Source organism: Myotis yumanensis, unplaced genomic scaffold, assembly GCF_028538775.1.
Source record: "Myotis yumanensis isolate MYYU_CA2020_CCGP unplaced genomic scaffold, mMyoYum1.0.hap1 SCAF_1, whole genome shotgun sequence".
In the NCBI taxonomy this organism is placed as follows: Eukaryota; Metazoa; Chordata; class Mammalia; order Chiroptera; family Vespertilionidae; genus Myotis; species Myotis yumanensis.
The window spans coordinates 37,528,289-37,550,778 of NW_027223752.1; the positions used below are offsets into that span (position 1 = coordinate 37,528,289).

At 44.1% G+C, this 22,490-nt stretch overlaps 1 protein-coding gene and 1 non-coding gene across 2 annotated transcripts in view; both read right to left on the reverse strand.

Annotated features, from left to right (window-relative positions):
- Positions 1-22,490, reverse strand: part of MTHFD1 (methylenetetrahydrofolate dehydrogenase, cyclohydrolase and formyltetrahydrofolate synthetase 1) — a 63,936-nt gene that overhangs the window by 24,157 nt on the left and 17,289 nt on the right. Inside the window, exons 3-16 of the mRNA XM_070418535.1 lie at positions 22,153-22,212; positions 21,698-21,751; positions 20,243-20,379; positions 20,018-20,118; positions 17,978-18,114; positions 16,964-17,075; positions 10,122-10,249; positions 9,549-9,646; positions 9,198-9,371; positions 8,232-8,368; positions 6,673-6,719; positions 5,942-6,049; positions 5,732-5,806; positions 2,897-2,999 (exon numbers count right to left, since the gene is read on the reverse strand). Coding sequence (XP_070274636.1) covers positions 2,897-2,999; positions 5,732-5,806; positions 5,942-6,049; positions 6,673-6,719; positions 8,232-8,368; positions 9,198-9,371; positions 9,549-9,646; positions 10,122-10,249; positions 16,964-17,075; positions 17,978-18,114; positions 20,018-20,118; positions 20,243-20,379; positions 21,698-21,751; positions 22,153-22,212 — 1,471 coding nt within the window. The remainder of the gene's footprint in view (positions 1-2,896; positions 3,000-5,731; positions 5,807-5,941; positions 6,050-6,672; positions 6,720-8,231; positions 8,369-9,197; positions 9,372-9,548; positions 9,647-10,121; positions 10,250-16,963; positions 17,076-17,977; positions 18,115-20,017; positions 20,119-20,242; positions 20,380-21,697; positions 21,752-22,152; positions 22,213-22,490) is intronic.
- On the reverse strand, positions 18,347-18,478 carry LOC139001388 (small nucleolar RNA SNORA9). Its single transcript, XR_011469981.1, has one exon. It is a non-coding gene; the product is annotated as a small nucleolar RNA SNORA9 (small nucleolar RNA).

The following is a 22,490-nucleotide window of genomic DNA, read 5'->3' on the forward strand; positions in this document are numbered from 1 at the left end:
GATTCAACCATGAGATTCCAGCAAAGGTAGTCAGTTACCATTCTTGTTGTGTTTATACAAACATCAGGACAGTAGATAAATTAATCTTAATTTGGCTTTTTGATAGCCATGGAGGAATTTTAAGAAGAAAAATCCTATTTCAATAGAAGTTGCTAAAGCTAAAATAGTTTCTTTCCCCTCCACCAGACCATTTGTTAAAATATGCCCAGTACGAGCCTCTAGCAACGGTGGAATCAGTCCGTCTCCCTCACATCACTCTCAGAAGTGGTCTTACAGAACAGACGAGGTTTAGATCTCCTGTTCATGCAGGACGGCGGGCTCTGTACAGCCCTCAAAGAAGAATGCTGTTTTTATGCCAATCCTACAGGGGTAGTAAAGGAGTCCATGACCAAACTTCGGCAGCGGCTGGCCAAGCAACAGAAGGAAAGGGAGGCGCAGAAAAGTTGGTTTGAATCTTAGTTTACACAATCGCCATGGTTAACAACCCTCTTATCAACAGTTGCTGGACCGCTTATAAACCTGTTGTTAATCCTCTCTATAGGACCCTGTATTATAAATAAAATTATAGAATTCATACAACAGAGGGTAGGAGACATTAAGCTCCTTATTATCAGGCAACAATATTCAGCCATAGCTGAGCCCGAAGGTCTCTAAGATTAGAAACCGTCCACAGAAAAAGGGGGGAATGAGAGGTGCCAATATAATCAGGTCAGAAAGGTCAGAAAAGGAACAAACGGCACCAGAGCGTTACATTTAACGGCACCAGGGCAATCAAGAAGGTCAGAAGGGGGAGATGAAACAATCAACTTTTATGGGAGGCAGCTGCAGCCAGGGAGGTTACGGGAGATGGCCGCAGCCCGGGAGTAAACTGAAAAACAAACAACTTGATAAGAAACCAGACAGGCATTAATTCACAACGGCGCCAGATTCCCAGAAGAATGACCCCGTTTGCTCCCCCCGTTTGCTAGAGGAGTATATAACCTGTGCTTAAACTCTTAGTCGGGGCTGACAGCCGCTGCTCTGCTGCGTTCAGAGTAAGCTGTGAGCCCCAACATGTTGGAAACTAAATAAACCCTTTGCCTTTTGCATGAGAAGCGTCTCTTGGTTCTTTGTGACAGCGGCTTGCGTCCTGGGCGTTACAAAACAATAACAAAATACGAAACGGAGACTTGACTTGGGGCAGTGAACACACAATACTAGTGTACAGATGACGTGTTGTGGAATTGTGCACTGAAACCCTACTAATTTTGTTAACCAGTGTCACCCCAATAAATTCAATAAAACGGAAAAAAAAGAAAAGAACAACAATGCGCTAATTACACTCTTAACGGGTCAAAGAGGAGAGGCATTTTTAAGACACTCGATAACATGCCAAATTATTTTCTATAAAATCTAATAAACACCCAAAGCAGTTTTGTACAGCACTCAGAGGGACACACACTCAAACACTGCCGCCCACTTGATAAACGAAGGATATAATGTGTTGTTAAAGCGTACCCTTATTTTAAAAAATAGTGTCAAGTTCCTTATACAGTGGGGCCTTGACTTACAAGTGTCCCCACTAACGAGTTTTTTGAGATACCAGCTGTCTCTCCGCCGATTTTTTGCATTGAGTTGATAGAGTAATTTGAGTTAACGAGCTCCTTAACGAGCTCAGTCTCAGAACGAATTAAACTCGTAAGTCAAGGCCCCACTGTACCTAATTTCTCTGCATAAAATAGCCAGTCAACAGGTAAAATCCACCACCCCCCCCCGCCCCCGTCAGCTTTTGCTTTCTTAGAAAACATAAATTAGACATTAAAGCAAAGGAAAAGTGAATGAGATACTAAATTTTCAAAGTGGATCTTTAGCTTATTCCTCATAAAATATTATATTATCTGTCTAAAGCTATTGAAGCAAAAAAAAAGAGAAACATCAGTGTGTTTTTATATGCTGAGTCATCTTAAAAATGCCATTAGCTAGCAACAATTACTGAGCCAATGAAAATCACAAAACAGTCAATAAATTGGCTGTCAGTTGCATTCCGCATGACGATGAAAATTCCTTCCCAGCAGTGATACAGGGAGATGGATGCACTCTTGGTACAAAATAAAACTCTAAGCTGGGCTAGTTGTACATAGAGAAAAGCAACATATGGCAGTGAAGCCAGGCAACTCACTCACTAAATTGCATGTTTGAACCTTGAAGGCTACCTACTTTGTTATAACAGAGTATAATAAAAAGAGGTGAAACTGAGCCGAAACCGGTTTGGCTCAGTGGATAGAGCGTCGGCCTGCGGACAAAAGGTCTCAGGTTCGATCCCAGTCAGGGGCATGTACCTTGGTTGTGGGCACATCCCCAGTAGGAGACGTGCAGGAGGCAGCTGATCAATGTTTCTCTCTCATTGATGTTTCTAACTCTCTATCTCTCTCCCTTCCTCTCTGTAAAAAAAAAAAAAAAAGAGGTGAAACTGAGTAGGCAAGCTAGAGAGTTGCAAGAAAAACAAAGTCACTTATGCCAGACAAGGGTTCTGAGGACAAAGGGCAACGTGATTCAAGAAGTGACTGAACGTAATTTCTCTACTTCATGACACTAAAACTTTTTCATAAAATAAAAGTTGCAAAATGTTATTTTTGGTTTATGCATGAACTTCTTTGAAACCACCCTCACTCCAATCAACACTGAATAGTCAGCAAACGTCCAACTTAGCCAAGAAAAGGAGGTTTGAGTACAGCTAATAAGGAGAGAGATGGATGGAGGTGGCCAGAAAAATGAGTAAGTCATCATCTTGGTCATGTCTTAACCATAAAAATATCAATACGCAAGCTTCCAGACTTCACATGTTAACAACCCTTACAGAGGGCGTGGCGTGTGCAGTATAACCAAAGCAGATGGGGCGTGTATATGGCTCTTGTACCTCTTTGCCAAGTTATGGTTTCCGGATCAATATCCAATCTTGCAAATCTGTTTATCTCTTCATCTGTCAGTGTGGTAGGGTCGGTCTTTTCAATGCCTAGTCTCTGAAGAGGCAGTAAAATTAAAACATAACACAAACCAAACAAAAGCATAATAAATTAAAAAATTTTTGATTTCCTGTCTCCAGATAGGGTCTCCTCTCGGAAATAGAAACCGTGTTAAATTCAGAAGGGAAAACTATGATCCCCTTTGCTAAGCCCTGAATTACTAGTCACATGTGTACAAAATATTATTAAAATGTTTGGCCTTGGCTGGTTTGGCTCAGTGGACAGAACATCAGCCTTCAGACTGCAGGGTCCCAGGTTCAAGTCCGGTCAAGGGCATGTACCTCAACTGCAGACAAGATCATGGTCAGGGGCCCTGCAGGAGGCAACCAATCAATGTCTCTCCCTCACATCGATGTTTCTCTGCCCCACCCGCCTTCCCCTCTTTCTAAAAATCAATGGAAAAATATCCTTGGGTGAGGATTAAAAAAAAATTAACATGTTTGTCCCAATAATTGAGCACCAGAGGCATTTTCCTAAATCTAGCCCTAAATAAGCAGTGACCAAGAAGCGTTGTGGCTAATTCAACAACCCCAAACAAGGTGCAAACTTTTCAGTCAGACAATTGAGAAGCCCAGTTAAACACTGATGTGAGAGAGAAACATCAATTAGTTGCCTCGGTACATGCCCTGACCCAGCATTGAACCCACAACCCAAGTATGTACCCTGACTGGGAATCGAACCTGCAACCTTTGGTATACAGGATGACACTCCAACCAACTGAACCACCTGGCCAGGGCAAATCCTAGAGCTTTTTAAAGGATCATTTAATATAAATGTGGGGACATAAAGCATTAATGCAAGTCAAAATGTTTCAGTGAACAAGTTTTAGCAGTTCAACTTTATAACAATATAAATAAACCTGTTAAATTTTTCTGGACAATGCCAGCATTTGGATTTTTAAAAAACAAGTAAATTTCTTACTGATGGCAACTACCAGTAAATGGTATTTATAGCATTTTTTTAATCAAATAGTAGATTCCATCCATTCACTGTACTTTTCTTAGTTGTCCTGTTTTTAGTATCTGTCTTCTGTGCTATTCCTGTAAATTTGCTATTAAAACACAGCTAGCCAGTGTGGCTCAGTTGGTTGAGCATCATCCCATGCACCGAAAGATTGCTGGCTTGATTCCCGGTCAGGGCACAAACCTAGATTTGGGACCCTGGTCAGGGTGTGTATGGGAGGCAACCAATTGGTATTTCTCTGTCACATCTGATGTCTCTGTCTCTCTGTCTCTGTTTCTTCCCTTCCTCTCTCTCAAAACAAAATCAATTAAAAAACAATTTAGTCCCGCACCTCCCTACAGCTAACAGAAAGTTCCACTAACAAAGGCAAGATTAAAAGTTGCTGGCTCTTTCCATGGTATTTTGCTGCCTCACACAACACAACTCTTTTATAAATAGGGTAGTAACTGCCTTCCCTGATGCATAGGATTGGGGGTGGGGAGTGGATGTAAAAACAAAATAAGCTAAAGAACATTGTACTATGTAAAATACACTTTTCTCCAAGTCTAGGAAAAAACGCATGCATAGTGACAGAGCTGTAAAGTAAGTAGAGTGAATTTAAACAATTAATGCTTCTGGATAAAGGGGAGCTCCATGTGTTCTTACAGCATCAAAATATCAAGTTGTAAAAATTAAAAATAAAGTGAGAATATAACTACTGTTGATAACACACACAAGGAATGTAATGTTCATTCCTTTATATTGTAAGACTAGAGGCCCGGTGCACGGGTGGGGTCCCTCAGCCTGGCTGGAATCAGGGCCAATCGGCCGACCAGGGGGAGGGACCATGAAAAGTTGGCTGTGGGAGCTCTCGGACCACCAGGGGGCAGCTCCTGCATTGAGCGACTGCCCCCTGGTGGTCAGTGTGCATCATAGCTACTGGCTGGTCATAAAGGTTGTTTAGGTTTTTATATATATAGATGTGCCAGTTTGTTCATCCACTCATCCACTGAAGGACCTTTGGGTTGTTTTTTTCAATTTTGGAGATTCTTAAATAGAGCTGCTAAAAACAGTCATGCTTTTGTATGAACAGTTTGTATTTCTCTTGGTTAAATACCTAGGAGTGAGATTTCTGGCTATGTGGTTGGTATAGTGTATATTTAATGACTATATATTTTTTATAGAAACTCAAGATAGAGAAATAACCATTCTTGCTTAAAGTCTCAGTACTGGGAAGAGCAGAGATTCAAACGTCAGAAGCCACTATGCTGCCATGCTGGTCTCCTGACTCCTATCCATGCTACAAAGGAGGTGTCAGCCTTTGTAGCTGAGGGCAGGTTGTCAGTGCTTTATTTATTTCAGGATAACCAATTATAACTTATAGGTAAATGGGAAATAACCTCTACTGCCAGTCTTTGTTATGTCGATTACGCTCTTATGGTTATCGCCCTAGCTGGTTTGGCTCAGTGGATAGAGCGTCAGCCTGCGGACTGAAGGGTCCCAGGTTCGATTCCAGCCAAGGGCACATGCCTGGGTTGCGGGCTTTATCCCCAGTGGGGGATGTGCAGGAGGCAGCCAATCAATGATTCTCTCTCATCATTGATGTTTCTATCTCTCTTTCCCTCTCCCTTCCTCTCTGAAATCAATAAAGATATATTTAAAAAAAAGAAAAAAGACTATGGTTATGGAGGTAACTTTACCCAAAACAGGTGACCCTAAGGAGATCTCTGCTTCTTATCATTTACTCAGTGTCATACAATATCAAAAATGAAAAAGGAAAAGCTTACCCGTAACCTTCGGATTTGGATATCAGAAAACTTTCTCACTCCATTTACTGATGGTACCAAACGATTAAAGAGAGCCTGAAAGAAAAGGAGGAAAAGGGCTTTTAAATGAACTCCATTGCTTTGCTGCCTGTATCACTAGCATCCAAGGGACCAACATTAATTCAGGTGCTTGAACCCTTTCAAAAGTGCTCATGGGACCTCCGTGCCTACCTTGTCCGTCTGAGTCTGTTCATGGAACATGCGGGCATCGATGGCCGCGGCAACGAGGTTATTCGCTGCAGTGATGGCGTGGATGTCACCAGTGAGGTGCAGATTAAACTGGGAAAGAGCAGAAGCCACATCAGTCTTCTAACTTTCCAACATCCATTCTATTCCCACCAAATCAATCCCCATGTCAAAGCCAATGGACAGCTGATGGCAGCACAGCTAGTGGACAAAGCCCCGACACAGGCAGATCTTGAATACATAAATGACTGTCTTCAGAAGAAACTGTGGTTTCCCCTAAGTGACATGTCCAGGAACCACAAACACCATCCCACCGGGATCAACAGCAACACTGAGTTACTGACGGCACGTCATGTTCTTTAAACAGTGAGCAAGGAGTACAATGGAGCAACCCAACTCTATGCCTATACACTGTTCCTGTTTCTGAACTTGTTACTCTGAATTTACTCTATGTTGGTTCTTCTCAATCTCATGCTTCATTTGATCACTTGCTTAAAATTATTAATTCCCCGTGAAAGCCAGACTTTGAAGTCCTTATCATGTCAAAAAAACGAAGCTACCTCACAACTTTGTAAATTAAGATGTTTTTTCCTTAAGTGTCACTTCTGCTGAGAAATAAGTCATTTGTCCACTAAGATCTCTACAATAAAGCTTAATTTCTAGAAGGAAAAGCCATAATAAAGGGTCTGAGTCAACCAAATCCCAGAACACGTTACCTCCTCCATAGGAATGACCTGAGAGTAGCCACCACCTGCAGCGCCACCTAGAGGACAGGTCAAGGGTGAGGCTCATGTTAGGCATGTTTCTCCACAGAGGAAATCAAATTAATTTCATAACTGCTACACATATTATTTATTTACTTTCTACAACCATTTGGACGGATTTGATCAGTGTCTTTGTCTACAAGCTGAAACACTCGATCTTTCTTGTGCTGAACAGCCTCTCAACTGAAATCTGAGTTGATGAACACATACATACCGACTTACTACTATTATCTTTAGAAACAGGTTCCTTGTGATTCCTAACATCTGTTAGAAGTCCCAGCCTATAGTTACATAAAGGCAAACCTGTTCAATTTTCCACTCTCATAAACACCCCTCTGGCATTTTAAAAAGGGGAATATTTAAAATACACACCAAACAGAGACTGCAATTCTTCCTAAGTAGGAGACACACATTAGGAAACAGGTTAACTGCTAGATTTTTGCTGGTGTATCTGGAATAATAACCAAAGGCCAGTCAAAAAATATCCTGGTTTCAAGTTATCAGTGAGATAAATGTCAGCTTGAGATCGATTTTTAAATTTTATTTCTTGGTGAGGCAGAGACCATGCAATGAAAATGGGGCAGTTTGTGATATGAGGAAAAGGAGAATATTGGGTTCAATAAGTAGAACAAGGAAAAAGGCTCATTCAAATGTAAGGGAGTTAAGACAAGCTCAAAAGCAGAGCTAAGTCAGCACATTTATGAAACAGATCAAAACAACAGGCAAAGGAGCAAAGATGGCACCCCGAATTAACAGTAGAAATCATTAGAACAAGCAAAATATGTGATGCCCTATCACCAAGCCAATAGGATTGTACCTAATTATAATTAATAGAAATAATTTTAATTAAAAGAACCTGTCTACAGCACTGCAGCTATCAAAAACTGAAGGTGAAGTACGGTGACGGACATCGTGTTCTCATGCAATCAGATGGAACACTGTTGATGGTGTTGTTTTAGAGTCTGAAATAGACATGGGGGCCACTCTGGTACTTAAGATTAGTGCCTTTGGCCCAGCTGCCTCTGAAGTCCCAGTTGCTATTGCAAAATGGAGATAATACTGTCTTACATTAGAAAATAAAATAAAACACATACACTGCTTAGCACAAAAGCTGGTATAAAGCACATTCTCAAGCAGGGTAGTCTTTTCTTATTCCCACAGGGTGAGACATCTGTAGGGTTTGTCTATGTCTCTAGAAAGTCAGCATGGTGACTGATTACCTTTATTGTTACCATGACAATTGACTATTAGTCATACAAAAGCACCTCTGCCTACATAGTACTCATCCCAGGAGTCCCTGTGCAGTGTCACAGAGTGACAGCAGGAGCAGGTGCTGGGGTGATCCGATGAAAGCCTTCACCAAAAGCACCACGATAGGTGGGTGTGAGGAAGACATTCCTAACGTCTAAAAAGCTGAGGGTCCCGTGAGCATTCATGGGTCAAGAGGGCCAGAGAAAACTGAGGGAGAGGCAGGTGTCCTCTGGCCACCCACGGTCTACTCCCACGGATACCTTTAATTCCAAAGGTGGGGCCCTGAGAAGGCTGCCGTACACACGCGAAGACGTTCTGATGGAGGTGGGCGCCGAGGGCTTGCACCAGCCCAATTGTGGTCGTGCTTTTCCCTTCTCCCAGGGGCGTTGGAGTTATTCTTCACGGTGAAAGCAAAAGAGGAAAGTTACATTTAGGGGGATTAAATTGATGTGAATCACTAAGTCAGATCTAACAGATCCTAGAGAATGACTCCTAACCTGAATAAGAAGACGAAAGAGATTTTAAATCAAAAAACACTGCTGTGCTTTAGCTGTTCTCACTGTAAGGAGAAACACACTTTACCTTGTAGAAAGACACTACTATGATTTAAATTTCTCAACCTAGTCTCAAAAACTAGCTTTTATATGTAACTCAGCCCAGCAATAAAAACGAATGCTCAATAGAGCTAACGAATTAATGAATTTGGGGTTAAGAAAAAGCAATTCCATATGAAGACCAGGTTTTAAGATCCAATTTTTTCACTTACTAGACGAATAACTTGACAAATTTTCTCATCTCTGAAGGTTATAATCTACTCTGACCTCACAGTGTGGCTATAAGGATCAAATTAGATAAAAATACCTGTGAAATGCCCTAGCTGGTTTGGCTCAGTGGATAGAGTGTCGGCCTGTGGACTGAAGGGTCCTGGGTTCGATTCTGGCCAAGGGCATATGCAACGGGGGTTGCAGGTTCAATTCCCAATAGGGGGCATGCAGGAGGCAGCTGATCCATGATTCTCTCTCATCAGGATAATTCTATCCCTCTCTCCCTCTCCGCTCCTCTCTCTAAAATCAATAAAAATATATTTAAAATAAAAATACCTGTGAAAATGCTAAAACCAAAGTAAAGGAACCTCCACACATACATGCTAAGTGCAAATGCAACCCCTGGTGATAATAATCAGGACTAATACTAAGATATGATTGGCAAATGAATAGAAGTCGCACCCAGTCACCACCACGTATTTGCCGTCGGGCTGCTGCCGCAGGCGGTCCAGCACTGACAGCAGGACTTTGGCCTTGGTTTCACCGTACAATTCCACCTCCTCAGAGAACAGACCAATTTCTCGAGCCAGCTTACTGATGGACTTTGGCTTGCAGGATCGGGATATGTCAATGTCACTTAAAAGAAATATAGGAAAGGTGAATCCATCTTTATTCATGGAAGGTATTAATCCCAGCCTAGTCATGACCCACCCCAACCACTGATGGTACTTTCAGAAGGGGTAAATATACATGTAGACATGGCTACAAATCAACAACCCACAAAGTTTTAAACCTGTAAAACTTCATTTTTACCTTGGAACAGGTGTCTTGAGGTTAAGCTTGTTATGCTCAATCGGCCACTTTCCTGGCTTAAATTTCTCCAGAAAACGCTTTGCACTCTCTACTGTGCTCTAAAAAAAAAACCCAAAAAACCCCAAAATATAAATAGAACCTAAGAGAGGTGATTATTTCAACCTCCACCTCAACTCTTAATTCTGGATAACTCAAGTGCAATCAAAATGAACACCTTCATGCTCCATCTATTCACATGCTTCCATTCTGGGCTGCTTGCCTCTCCCCATATCAGCTGGTGTGGGTTAAAAAGGGCAAGAGAGCCAAATCCTACTTAGCAAAGTCAGTGTTTGCACTTTCTCTCCCTTAAGTTATTCCACAGTAAAGTAGAATTGTGCCTTCCCTACTTCCCTCTACTCATATGACTGATTCTATTTCTCTGTTCTTCCATTCCCTTTTTTTTTCCTTCCACAGATTCATATCATTCCTTAGCTTCTGAGCAGGTTTTATGACATTTCTACTTGGGGAGAAGAGCAGTAACTTGAATTCTACCAGTTTCCTAGAACTATTATAGAAACCTTGATTCAAACGCACCTGCATTAGCATTGCCACCGTCATGGGCCCGACGCCACCGGGAACAGGAGTGATGAAGCCCGCCCTCTCTTTGGCCTCACTGAATGCCACATCGCCCACAACTTTTCTCCCACTCTGCTTGGTGTCATCTGGTCACGGGGGGGGGGGGGGGGGGGGGGGGGGGGGACATCAAAGCAAAGTGTCAGAACGTAATCCTGGTGTTTATTTCTAAATTAAGTGATCAACTCTGACCGCTTATTCCAAAAACTAAGTAAAGTTTAGGGTGTGTAGTCCCATCTGGCTCAAGTGCCCACTTTACCTAAAAGCTATGGGATGACAGGTGTTTGCTATTTCCTAGGGAAAGACTTATTTTACCTGCAAAAATTCACACGCTGCATAAGTGATTTTTCAGAACCAAAAGAATCCTTTTGTAGTCTGTCAAGTGACAAATAAAATACCAACTGTTTTTTACTCTTAAAGCCAACTATCCAATTTATAATGAGCTCCTTTTAAAATGTTAATTTGCCAAGGCCTACAAAGGAAATTTTTTTGGGTGCACAAACCTCCAACTATGCCACAGCTGCCAGATACCGTTTCTACAGCAACTGTCAGCATTTTGTAAGCTCCATGCATGAGATGGAGGAACAATTCAACATCCAATTCCAAAGATGAGCAGCTACTTAAATGTATGCAAGAGGCAAATAATATAATTACACTTCCCTTAAAAGGATACAAGAATAACTACAATTCTTACCAGCAAAGAATAGCTATTCAAGGGAACAAAGCCTAGTGATGCATCATTGCTCACGCACACAGAAAGCATCCTCACTTGGCTTCAGTGTACTTGGGGAGGGGCTGGCGGACAGGGCCAGGCCCTGCAGTGCTAAGGCTCCCAGGCAGGATCTGGTAGGATCGTAGCCCTTTCACGACCTCTCTTTGATCGGAGCACCACAATGAGAGAGGATGCTTCAGAGTACAGCAGGTCCTTAAATAATGTCACTTCATTCAACATCAATGAGAAAAGAACTCGCCCCACTGCGTGAGTGTGCCGCGCCCTGCAATGGGAGGGGTCCTGTCCAGGGCTGGTTCCCTCCTTGCACCCTGAGCTGTATGATCCTGAACTGGAAGAAGTGGGCTGGAAAAGAATGATCTTTCTTGTTTTTACTCATCTTTCTTAAATGTATGTATAGCTCGCATTTATCTCGATGTTTAATATTAGAAGTGTTTCAGTCTTTATTTAGAAGTTAGGTGATAATTTTGTGACCAAAAATATGCCACAGAAACTTAACTCTTATTTGTATCAATTAGTCTATGGTAAAACTGGTTTCGTTACACATTGCTTCACTTAAAGTCACAGTTTCCAAGAACCGACAGACCATATTAACTGAGGGCTGACCTGTATAGCCAAAAGGCCAGAAACCAGAGACCTAGGCTATGGGATCAGCTCTTCCACTAACTGCTAGTCCTCAACCCTGTGGGCTCCTTACTGATCAGAAGTCCAAAGATGCAAGGAAGGATAATGCTACTTATTTCACAAGCTTGCTGAGAACCAAGTGAGAAATGTGCATATTCTTGACATTGAAAATGCACTCTGCAAATTTCTTACCAAGAGTTTCTCTTCCCGTCCTAGCCACATAAGAGATTTTCACTATGTACTATAAGGAGCTGATAAATAAAAACTCTTCAGACAGTTTCTAGAAGATTACAAAGCAGCAGCTCTCATAATACTAATGTCGTCTCAAAAGGTCAAGCAAATACTGTCAAGGCTGTGTCCTTTGTACAGGTTTCAATAGTCCAACGCTGAAGCTAGCTTCAAACCCCAACACCTCTTTCTTTTTTTTTTTTTCTTCTTCAGAAATGACTTTAATTCTCATACTGTGCTCAACTTTTTTTTTTAACACTTTTTTTCTTTATTGATTAAGGTATTACATATGTGTTCTTATCCCCCATTACCACCCTCCCCCCCCCCCCCATACCCTCACCACCCTGGTGTCTGTGTCCATTGGTTAGACTTATATGCATGCATACAAGTCCTTTGGTTGAAATCTCCCCCTTACGGCCACCCTCCCCTAACCTTCTCTCTGAGGGTTGATGGTCTGATCAATGTTTCTCTGTCTCTGGATTGTGTTCAACTTTTGATGATCTGTTTTGCATCTCGTCTGCACAAAGGACTACTATACATAGCATCTCACTGAGGAGCAGTTACCCAGAACTGAAGGAAGTCACTTAAATTCTTTATCACTACTCAGTTGTAGAAGCTTATGTTTCTCTCCTCATGCAAGGAAAGGGGATACGATTCATAACATCTGAGCTTAATTCCTGCCAACACCTCTTTCTTTTAATTATTATTAACTATTACCAATGTGAGTCACTTTCTTCATGTTTCTCAATATGTAAGAGACATGTCATGTACTACACAACCAAATGCTGCACTGGAAGAGCTCAGTGTTGCTGGTTAATCAAACAGGGTTGACTTGAGTGCCCTCTGATGTCTGTATAGTATTTCGTGGACAGTCTGATGTGGTCGGTGGAAAAAGCGACCACTTCTCAATCTAAGTGAGTGAATGGATTTAGTAACCAACAAACATCTTGGTTAAATACCCCGGGGCCTAGAACGTCTCTTTCATTGGGAATTATAGGGGCAAAATTCAACTGAAGATCCAGCTGAGACTTTACTCCTTCACATTTAATTTGGGGACCCCCAGTAATAGAGTCCATTATAGAAGCCACTGTGCTGGGTGAGTTGAGATTGGACTGGGCCAGGGTGGGGAATCTGTTCCCTCTTTTTATAACCCCTTAAAATAAAACCCACTATTAATCTAGTCCAGTGGTCGGCAAACTCATTAGTCAACAGAGCCAAATATCAACAGTACAACGATTGAAATTTCTTCTGAGAGCCAAATTTTTTTAAACTTAAACTATATAGGTAGGTACATTGTTATTAACTTAATTAGGGTACTCCTAAGGCTTAGGAAGAGCCACACTCAAGGGGCCAAAGAGCCGCAGTTTGCCGACCACGGATCTAGTCCTTCTCAAATTATCTTTAGTAAGCCAAGCAGGAAGAACACTTTGATGTGTTCCTCTGGCCAATTCTTTCTGCTCTGCACTTGAACTTTTAAAATATTCCTTTTTTTTTGGTGGGGGGGGAGGGAAGCATACACCTTAATTCATTCTTATTTGGCAAGAGACTTATAATGTTATCCACACAAATGATTTAAATAATCAAAACACGAACCAAGAAGTGACCCAGCTGTGCTTTCAAAATGAAGACCCACTGTCTGCAACTCAGTTATTCTGCCACCTTGTGGGGACATTAAAATCCTGCCTTATTGATTTTTATTCACCTATATGATCAGTAAAGATAGTGCATTGATCTTACTCACATTTTACCATCTACATGAGGAATAAATGTGAGCAGGATGGTAAGTTTCATGTTTAAGTCACATTTCATACTTATCTGCAAATTTCTTACCTAACTGCAAGACTTAAGATCCCCACCCAGGTGTTTCTTCATCTCCCTCAAATCTAGTCGTCCCGTCGCACTCCCCCCTCCCCAGCCCCCCAAAATGCCCAGTGCAGAAATATGACACAGAAGATGCAAGGTTTTGAAGAGAATGAGTGTGAATGTCACGTCGCAAATGCTCAAAGTGAGGAGTTGTAGGTAAGTACTTTCTCGATCACCCATTAGATAATTACGCTACAAGAAAATTAGCGCTCATTTATGAGCTACTGTCTTAAAAGCATGGTAGGGAGAGTGGGAGGCAGGTTAAAAACAGTGAAGGCTTGACAGTGACTAATATTCCTGGCAGCTTAGTGGCTATATTTCAAATTTGAGATGGCAAGGGAGAAAAATGATCATCCTTGCTGTAACTCTCTTCAATAATTCGATAGATACAATAGGGTGAAAGCGGCTAGAAGGCGTACGCTGGACAGGGAACCACAGAGACCGCTGCCCCGGAGAAGCTGACTGACTCATGGAGGAGCCCACAGGGCACCAAGTATGAGACACATATGATAAAAAAAGCACAAGTTTTATGAGGAGGAAGGGAATGAGGGAGGGAGGGAGGGAGGAAGAGAGAGGATTGTCAAAAGAGGACACTATCCCTTGTTGAAGGGAAACCAGGCAAGGTTTGGGAGGAAGAAGGGGCATTTCAGACAGAGACGAGGTGGGGAGGAAGTTGGTTGAAAGTGAAGGTCACAGCTGAGCTTATGCAGTTTTGTGTAGCCCAAGGCCTGGGGTGGTGTCTGATGCAGAGAAACAGTCTCTCGATTAAAGATTATTCCTTCTTGAATCTATGAGGTATGTGTACAGGTACACACTGTATTGTACTTTCAAATGTTATGTTTGAAAACTCCATGAAGAAAGAACAGCCTGTTCCACTGAAGATGCAGGTGTAGATGCTGCAAAGGACAAACAAGGCATGTGCGGACGGGCATGTGGTCCGTTTACAACAACTTAAGGCAGGTTTTCACAAAGTGCATGTGAGAAGAGGCCCCAGAGGAGGCTGCCACTAGGACGGGGTTAAGGAGTCTGACGAGTCACATGAACGAGGAGGCTCATGGGCCCATATCAAGGTGAATATGGCAAAGCACACAGATGGATCTGAATGGGCATCAGACTGGTAAGAAATTCACAGCAGTCCATCCAGTTGAGAGGGTTACACTCAACGGTGACACTGAGGACAGAGAAGGGAGGAGAAAATCTAATATTTAAAAATAAATCCAGCCAAATCCGGTTTGGCTCAGTGGATAGAGCGTCGGCCTGCGGACTGAGGGGTCCCAGGTTCGATTCCGGTCAGGGGCATGTACGTTGGTTGTGGGCACACCCCCAGTGGGAGATGTGCGGGAGGCAGCTGGTCGAAGTTTCTCTCTCATCGATGTTTCTAACTCTCTATCCCTCTCCCTTCCTCTCTGTAAAAAATCAATAAAATAAAAAAAATCTACACTAATAAAAGAGAAACATGGTAATTAGCGTACGACCGCTACCCTTTTCATTGGCTAATCAGTGAGTATATGCAAATTAACCGTCAGCCAAGGTGGCGGCCGGCAGCAGGCAGCTGGAAGCGAGCATGAGGCTTGCTTGCTGCGGACTCCAACGTTCCCCGCCTCACCTGCCGGCCTCTGAGCTACAACTCTAAGCAACTATATACTATGTTGCAAATAAGAAGGTAAACAAAACTCCGGACTGAAACCCAGCCAGACTGAAACATTGTATCCATGTTTTCAGCAGTGAGGCCTCAGAACTAAAGCTGGCCCAGAATAAAAAATTAAAAAAAAGAAACAAAGAGAGGTTGGGAGCTTCATTCACTCACTTCAGGAAAACAGCCCTCAGCCCCTCACCCAGACTGGCCAGGCACCCCAGTGGGGACCCCCACCCTGATCCAGGACACCCTTCAGGGCAAACCAGCCGGACCCCACCCATGCACCAGGCCTCTATTCTATATAGTAAAAGGGTAATATGCCTCCCAGCACCGGGATCAGCGGAGCAGCGAGGCTCCCGGCACTGGGATCAGCATGACAGGGGGCAGCACCCAAACCCCCTGATCACCCTGCGGCTCTGTGTGTGACGGGGGGGGGGGGGGCGTGCCACAACCTCCCTATCCGCCCTGCTCTGTGCCTGATAGGGGGGAGCTCCCCAATCCCGTGATCGGCCCTGCTCTGTGTGTGACAGGGTGCGGCGCCCCAACCCGCCCTGCCCCCCCCACCCCAATGGGCCCTGCTCTGTGTGTGACAGGGTAGAGCCATAACCTCTCCATCGGCCCTGCCCCGAGTATGACAGCAGTGGCACCCCATCCCCCTGACTCTGTGGGTGATAGAGGATGGCGCCCCAACCCCCCTCCATGGGCCTTGCTCTGTGTGTGACAGGGTAGAGCCATAACCTCCCCATTGGCCCTGCCCTGAGTGTGACAGGGTGCAGCGCCCCAACCCCCTGATCCACCCCTGCTCTGTGTGTGACAGGGGGCAGTGCCCCAACTCCCCTATCGGCCCTACTCTGTGAGTGACAGGGGGGAGCTCCTCAACCCCCTGATCGGCCCTGCTCTGTGAGTGACAGGGGGGAGCTCCCCAACCCCCTGATGGGCCCTGCTCTGTGAGTGACAGGGGGCAGCGCCCCAACCCCCTGATTGGCCCTGCTCTGTGAGTGACAGGGGGCGGCGCCCCAACTCCCCAATCAGCCCTGCTCTGAGCCTGACCAGGGGCTGCACCTAGGGATTGGGCCTGCCCTCTGCTACCCAGGAGCAGGCCTAAGCCAGCAGGTCATTATCTCCCGAGGGGTCCCAGACTGCGAGAGGGCACAGGCCGGGCTGAGGGACCCCCCCTTCCCCCCCAAGTGCCCAAATTTTTGTGCACCGGGCCTCTAGTAAATAAATAAAAATAAATCCAATAAGGGGAATAATTGGGAGGGAGAAGAAAAGGTCCAGACCTGTGGGAAGGAAGAATGGTGACAACATAAACAAAAACAGGAGAGGCATGAATTAGGGAGAAGGATGCCAAGGACAGCTATGGATGTGCCTGTAAGGCTTTACCCTCTCAGCCTAGAAAAAGGAGGTCAAACCCCTTCTTTTTCTTGTAAAACCTCCCTCTTGCCCCCTGTGCAGTCTTCTCCCTGGACAAAGTCATCTTGGGAGCTGCATAGCAGCGGCTAAAACCACGGGTTCTGCCGTCAAGCTGGCCTGCCTGCCTGCCAGGAGGGACGTCCCATCTACTGACTGCAAGCACCCATGGGCAGGCCCATCACACTGAACCTCAGCACTTCAGCCTAAAACAGGACCAGGGATTCTCACTGAGGCTTCACCTGATGACCTAGACATCTTCCTCAGCCCAGCCCTCCACCAGACCCACCTTCCTCTCCCAGCAACACTCACCTGGGACGTAGTTGATTCCACAGTCGATGACTATTGCCCCGGGTTTGATCCACTCCCCTTTCACCATTTCAGGCTGACCAACGGCAACCACCAGGATGTCACCTTTATTTACCTAAGGAGAGAGGATTCTGACTTCAGAAATTAAAAGCGAAACATAAAAAAATCTAGATGTGGAAAGGAATTTCCTTCCATCCCTGCAGGAGATTTTCACCGTCATCAGCTATTTTCTGCAGGCCACTCACTGACAGATCTCTGGATGCTCTGCTCCTTCCTATACATGTCAAAAGCCCCCCTTTCAAAAGGTACTTTACCAAATGGGGAACTTGATAAGAACCACAGGCCTAGGATGATGTCCTGAATGAAAACTATCCAAAGACTGCTCCCTGTGAAATGTGGGAACTCCCACCTCCCGCAGAAGGCTGCTTGGCGACAATTTTAAGAGAAGGTGCCCGGCCTCTCTCCTGCTCTCTCCACATTTAAGAGACTGCACTGCCAACAGGACGTGTACAGACGAGAATCCCTGGGCTCAGGAATCTGAAGCAGGGGGCAAGAACAAGCTTTGACGGGTGTCATGGGACCTCTGTCCACACATTTCCCCCCGAAGCACCTTTATCTCTGAGGCCACCATTCTTAGCAGTTTGGGATCTGGCTGCCAGGAGTCAATCCCAGTTCTTACTCTGCCAATCCCTATCTGCCACAGAGGAGACTGGTACAGAAAGAATATAGTCAGAACAAAATCTGCATAACCTTGGGCAAGTGCTCCATGTGAATTCGTTTTTTCATCTTACAAAATGAGACAAGAATCACAGAACTGTTATAGAAGAATCATAGAATTGTTAGGATAAATGAGATAATGAGGTAAAGTACACGATAGTTTCTGGCACTTAAATGTTAGTTGTTCCCATTAAGTGAGAACACGCCACCACACACATGCACACGCACACAAATACACACACACACACACACACACACACATCACCATCATCATCTTCCACTCCATGCTGGAGCCCCTACCTCCTTGTCTAGATTGGCAGTCTTGGAGTGGCAGGTGGTCACTGTGGCGTGGTTCCACAGAAGCAAGTCATGCATGGGGGCACCGACTATTTTACTGCGCCCGATCACCACAGCGTGCCTCCCGGCAATCTGCACCCCTGCAAGAAAAACCAGTGTGCATCAGAGAACTGGGGGGAGCCGCCCTCCTTCGCATGTCACCTATGTGGGAAAATTCAGAACAAGTGTACGGAAACAGATTCAGAGCACCAATAAGAAATTTTCCAAAAACACTCTTTCTTAGGAAATAATATTCTCAACTCTAGGGTTTTAGCTACAAATTGGTCCTGTACAAGTGTCTGTCTTTCTTTCTTTTTCTTTTTTTTTTTTTGCAATTGTCTGAAATTTCTATAACCTTGCTCCGGATGCAGCAGGGCAAGGCCTCAAACCGTTCCAAAATGTTCTAGCAAGCACTATAGGAATGCACAGGGTCACCCCAGACCCAAGCACGCTGGAGGCTTGCAGCACATGTGTCTTTCTTGCTGGGGGTTTTTTGAGAGCTGCTTAAGCCAAGATACATTCATTCAGTCACCGGAGAGTGGGAAGAAAACCTACACTAAAGAAAAAAAAGAAACCGTGACATACAGCTAATAAACAGCCATATGGAAGAAGACATCAGATTCAACTCCGTGGAAAAAATAGTGATGACAAATAGGAGGCATGCAACGGGGTGAAGGGACGTGAGGGAAATTAGATTAATACATATTGGTGATTCTTTCCACCTTGGGTAAGCGTATTTATGCAGTTCCTCATCTAACTTTCTTGTGGCTTAGGGCCTGATCCATAGGGTTATTTGCTGGAAAGTGAAAAAGGGGAATTTAACTGTGGTAGAAAGCTTTCTTTTTGGCTACTCAGCATCCGTCCTTCTGGCACTATACCCATGTCCTTTTCTCGACTGACATACTCTACTTAATAGAAATGGTCTGGGCGAGCACCCAACAGTGGATATGTGACCGTATTTCATCCCCTGGCCAATGAGATCCAATCCCATGACTGCTAGGCACAAGAATGGAACAAGGCTGGAGCTGCTCGGGGCCACCAAACGGAGTCTGAGAATGAGCTAGGAAAAGAGCAGAAATAAAGTATCAAAGACTCCTCCGGAGCCCCCTACCTAAGCTGTGGCTGAAGTGCTTAAGGCAGTTGGTGCTTAAGTTGTGCTTCTTGCAAAACATTAATTTTATCCAAAAAAGATAAGCTTCTATATAATGCTAACACCACAAACATCTAGAAGTAAAGCCCTCAAAGTGTGAAGTGTTTAAACTAATGGCAGCTTCACTAGCCGTTAGACTAGAGGAAGCAGAAGCCTATAGCTGCTGTGGCTCATGGGATTGGTTTTTATCAAGTTGCAACAAACTGCTAAATAGGCTGCAGAATATAAACTTAGTGGTGGGACTGAACAGCCATAGCTGTCACAGGCTTATCGTTTGACCTTTTCTCACTAACCACAGAACATTTTCTTTTACACAGGCCAGCACTTTCCACTTCAAACTTCTGATCCACTTCCTCTACACAGGACACACTTCCTCGTAAAAAATAAGCTCTGCTAAAGGACTTGTGATGAAATCAAAATACCAAGGTGCTCCTTAGGTGATGAGGTAATATAGCCAATTGTTCAGAGATGGTTTCCAGACATCGGTCTAGGTGCCCACTGGGGAGGTGGGGACTTTTCACATTGTACCCCTACATATTATCTTAATTCTTACTACCACAGAGCCCCCACCCCCCCTCCCGAATACACACACACACAAATTGCTTTGAACTTGGCTCTGCTGCCTCTTGGACAAATTACTCAATCTTTCTGAGCCTGTTTTCTCAGCTTTTGAACAATGAGAGTACCCATTTCATAGGCTTGTTGAGAATACTGAGGATTTAGGTAAAGCCCCCTAGCAGATCGGTCCTCATGCCGATCAAGTCCATATTTGCAGGGCCCACAATGAACCTCCTCTGTACCTGCACGTGTCAAGGCCAGGCTCTAAGAAACGGTGCTTTGCTTTTGGTTTTTACCTGTCCCTTTGATGAGTTCCAGGCATCCTTTAGGTGTACAAGGGATGAAACAGTCATTTAGGTCACCTCTAGCAAGTTTTCCAGCACTGATGTTAGTCAATCTAAAACAGTGAAAGCAATGAAGGGGGAAATAAAGGTAATTTAGGTGTTTTTACTCTTTAGAAGCAAGTATATTATTTATATTTGGAACCATGCAATGTGATGTAGAAAGTTAACCACACTCACCCATCTACATCCTTTTCAGGTGCAATAGCATTGACCACTGCTTCAGTGTTAATGGGATTCTCTGAATCTAAAGGTAGCTGCACGATGAACCCATGTATGGTGTGGTCTTCATTCAAAGACGTAATGTACTTTAATACCTAAAAACAATACCACATACAATCTGTGTGTCACACAGAAATCAAAGGGTGGAGAAACACTTTCCAAGTCAAAAGGAAGGTTGTCCCATTGCCCCCTAAGAGTTTAATTGTAATCATCTCAAAATGTACCTCCTCTTGCCCTGGCTGGTTTGGCTCAGTGGATAGAGCGTCGGCCTGCGGACTGAAGGGTCCCGGGTTCAATTCCGGTCAGGGGCATGTACCTTGGTTGTGGGCACAACCCCAGTAGGGGGTGTGCAGGAGGCAGCTGATCAATGTTTCTCTCTCATCGATGTTTCTAACTCTCTATCCCTCTCCCTTCCTCTTTGTAAAAAATCAATAAAATGTATTTTTTTAAAAAAATGTACCTCCGCTTGAATCCTGAGAGAATTCTACTTTACCACAGAACATAGTCACCAGGGGTCTGGTAAGAAACCCATCAAAGAACTAAGAACTTCAACAATAATACCCAGTCACCGTGGTCTAAATCAAGATTTCTGTGATAACAGAAATGTTCTCTATTACACAACTTACAATACAATAGTGGTTACTGAATACTTGAAATGTGGCTAATACAACGGAAGAACTGAATTTTAAAATTTTCTTTCATTTTAATTAAATGGCCACAGGGGGCTAGTGGCTACCCTATTGGACACTGCAGATACAGAACATTTCCATGGCTTCAGAAATTTCTTCTAACCTCTTGCCCCTTCAGTTAACCCACTATCTACAAGCAACCACAGTTGATTTTAATCACAGACTTATTCTTTTAAAAAAATGCTTTTATTGATTTCAGAGAGGAAGGGAGAGGGAGAGAGAAATAGAAACATCAATGATGAGACTCATTGATGGGTTGCCTCCTGCATGCCCCCTACTAGGGATCAAGCCCGGAACCCAGGCATGTGCCCTTACCAGGGAATTAAACCGTGACCTCCTGGTTCATAGGTCGATGCTCAACCACTGAGCCACACCGGCTGGGCTGTTCTGCTTATTCTGGAGCATCATATAAATGAAATGCACATTTGGTTTTTAAGATGCATATAACTACAGGCAAGGGGTCATTTTTTAATCAACACTGCAGGTGATTTAGAAACAAATGCTGCTGCAATCACACTCTGAGTACCAAACATTCACACCCTAGCTCTGCACCATTTACTCCGTAGGTATTTTCAAAGATTTTCTGGAGGCAGAGTCTGTGGAGAAAGAATTACCTGGAGGTCTTCTGTATGCTGAATGTATCAATCCCTAAAGTTCTATTAAACCAAAACCAGAGAGGAAAGCCTTCAGCTGCCCTCTTCACACTCAGTTCCTAAAAGCTCACCTCAGCTTCTGTGGCCGTTCTTGATAACTTAATGTGAGTGGCTTTGATCCCAATCTGCAAAAATGAACATTTAAAACAGGTGTTCAGCAAGAGAACTTGAGACATACAGATATGACTAAAACAAACCATGCGGTGTTTAAATCATTTCACCCTATGTTCTGAAAAATCAGTCTCTCATTTTGACCCACTCATCATTCACTTAATTGTCATCACTGCACTTCAGCAATTTCATGTCCACTATTCCCGCTCGTTGGGAAGCAGGCAGATCACTGATTAGAAAATATTCAAGGGTAAACCAGAGGCTGCAGCTCTAAGTCACCCATTTCTGACTTGCAACATAAATGAAAGTCTGCTGGGGGCGAGAAAAGGTTTTATGGGGAGGGGCACCAAGGGCAAGGGTAGCAGGCAGGACTTGGGGTGAGGTGGGGGTGACGACACTGCTGTTCTGGCCTCACCTCTTCTGCAGCCTTCAGCTTCACATTTATATAAAGATTGGAATCATCTCTGTTGCCAACCTAGAATAATAAATACATGCAAATCAGACGATCAGGAAAGTCAAGGTGTACAGAAAAACTTCTTTGACTCTTGTTGCAGAGAACTCTAACAGGAGAATCAGGAGAAGGTCGGGGCAGGTTGGAGATGTGGACACAGGTGGGATTAGGGATCCCTCCCCAAACAAGGCCAAAAGAAAAAGCAGGGGACGTCTGTATCTGCCTTGAAGATTAGGCCAGGGTGCGGCAGGCCTGCCTAAAGCGTAGAATTTCTGCTGACATTGAGAGAGACAGGGCTGGGG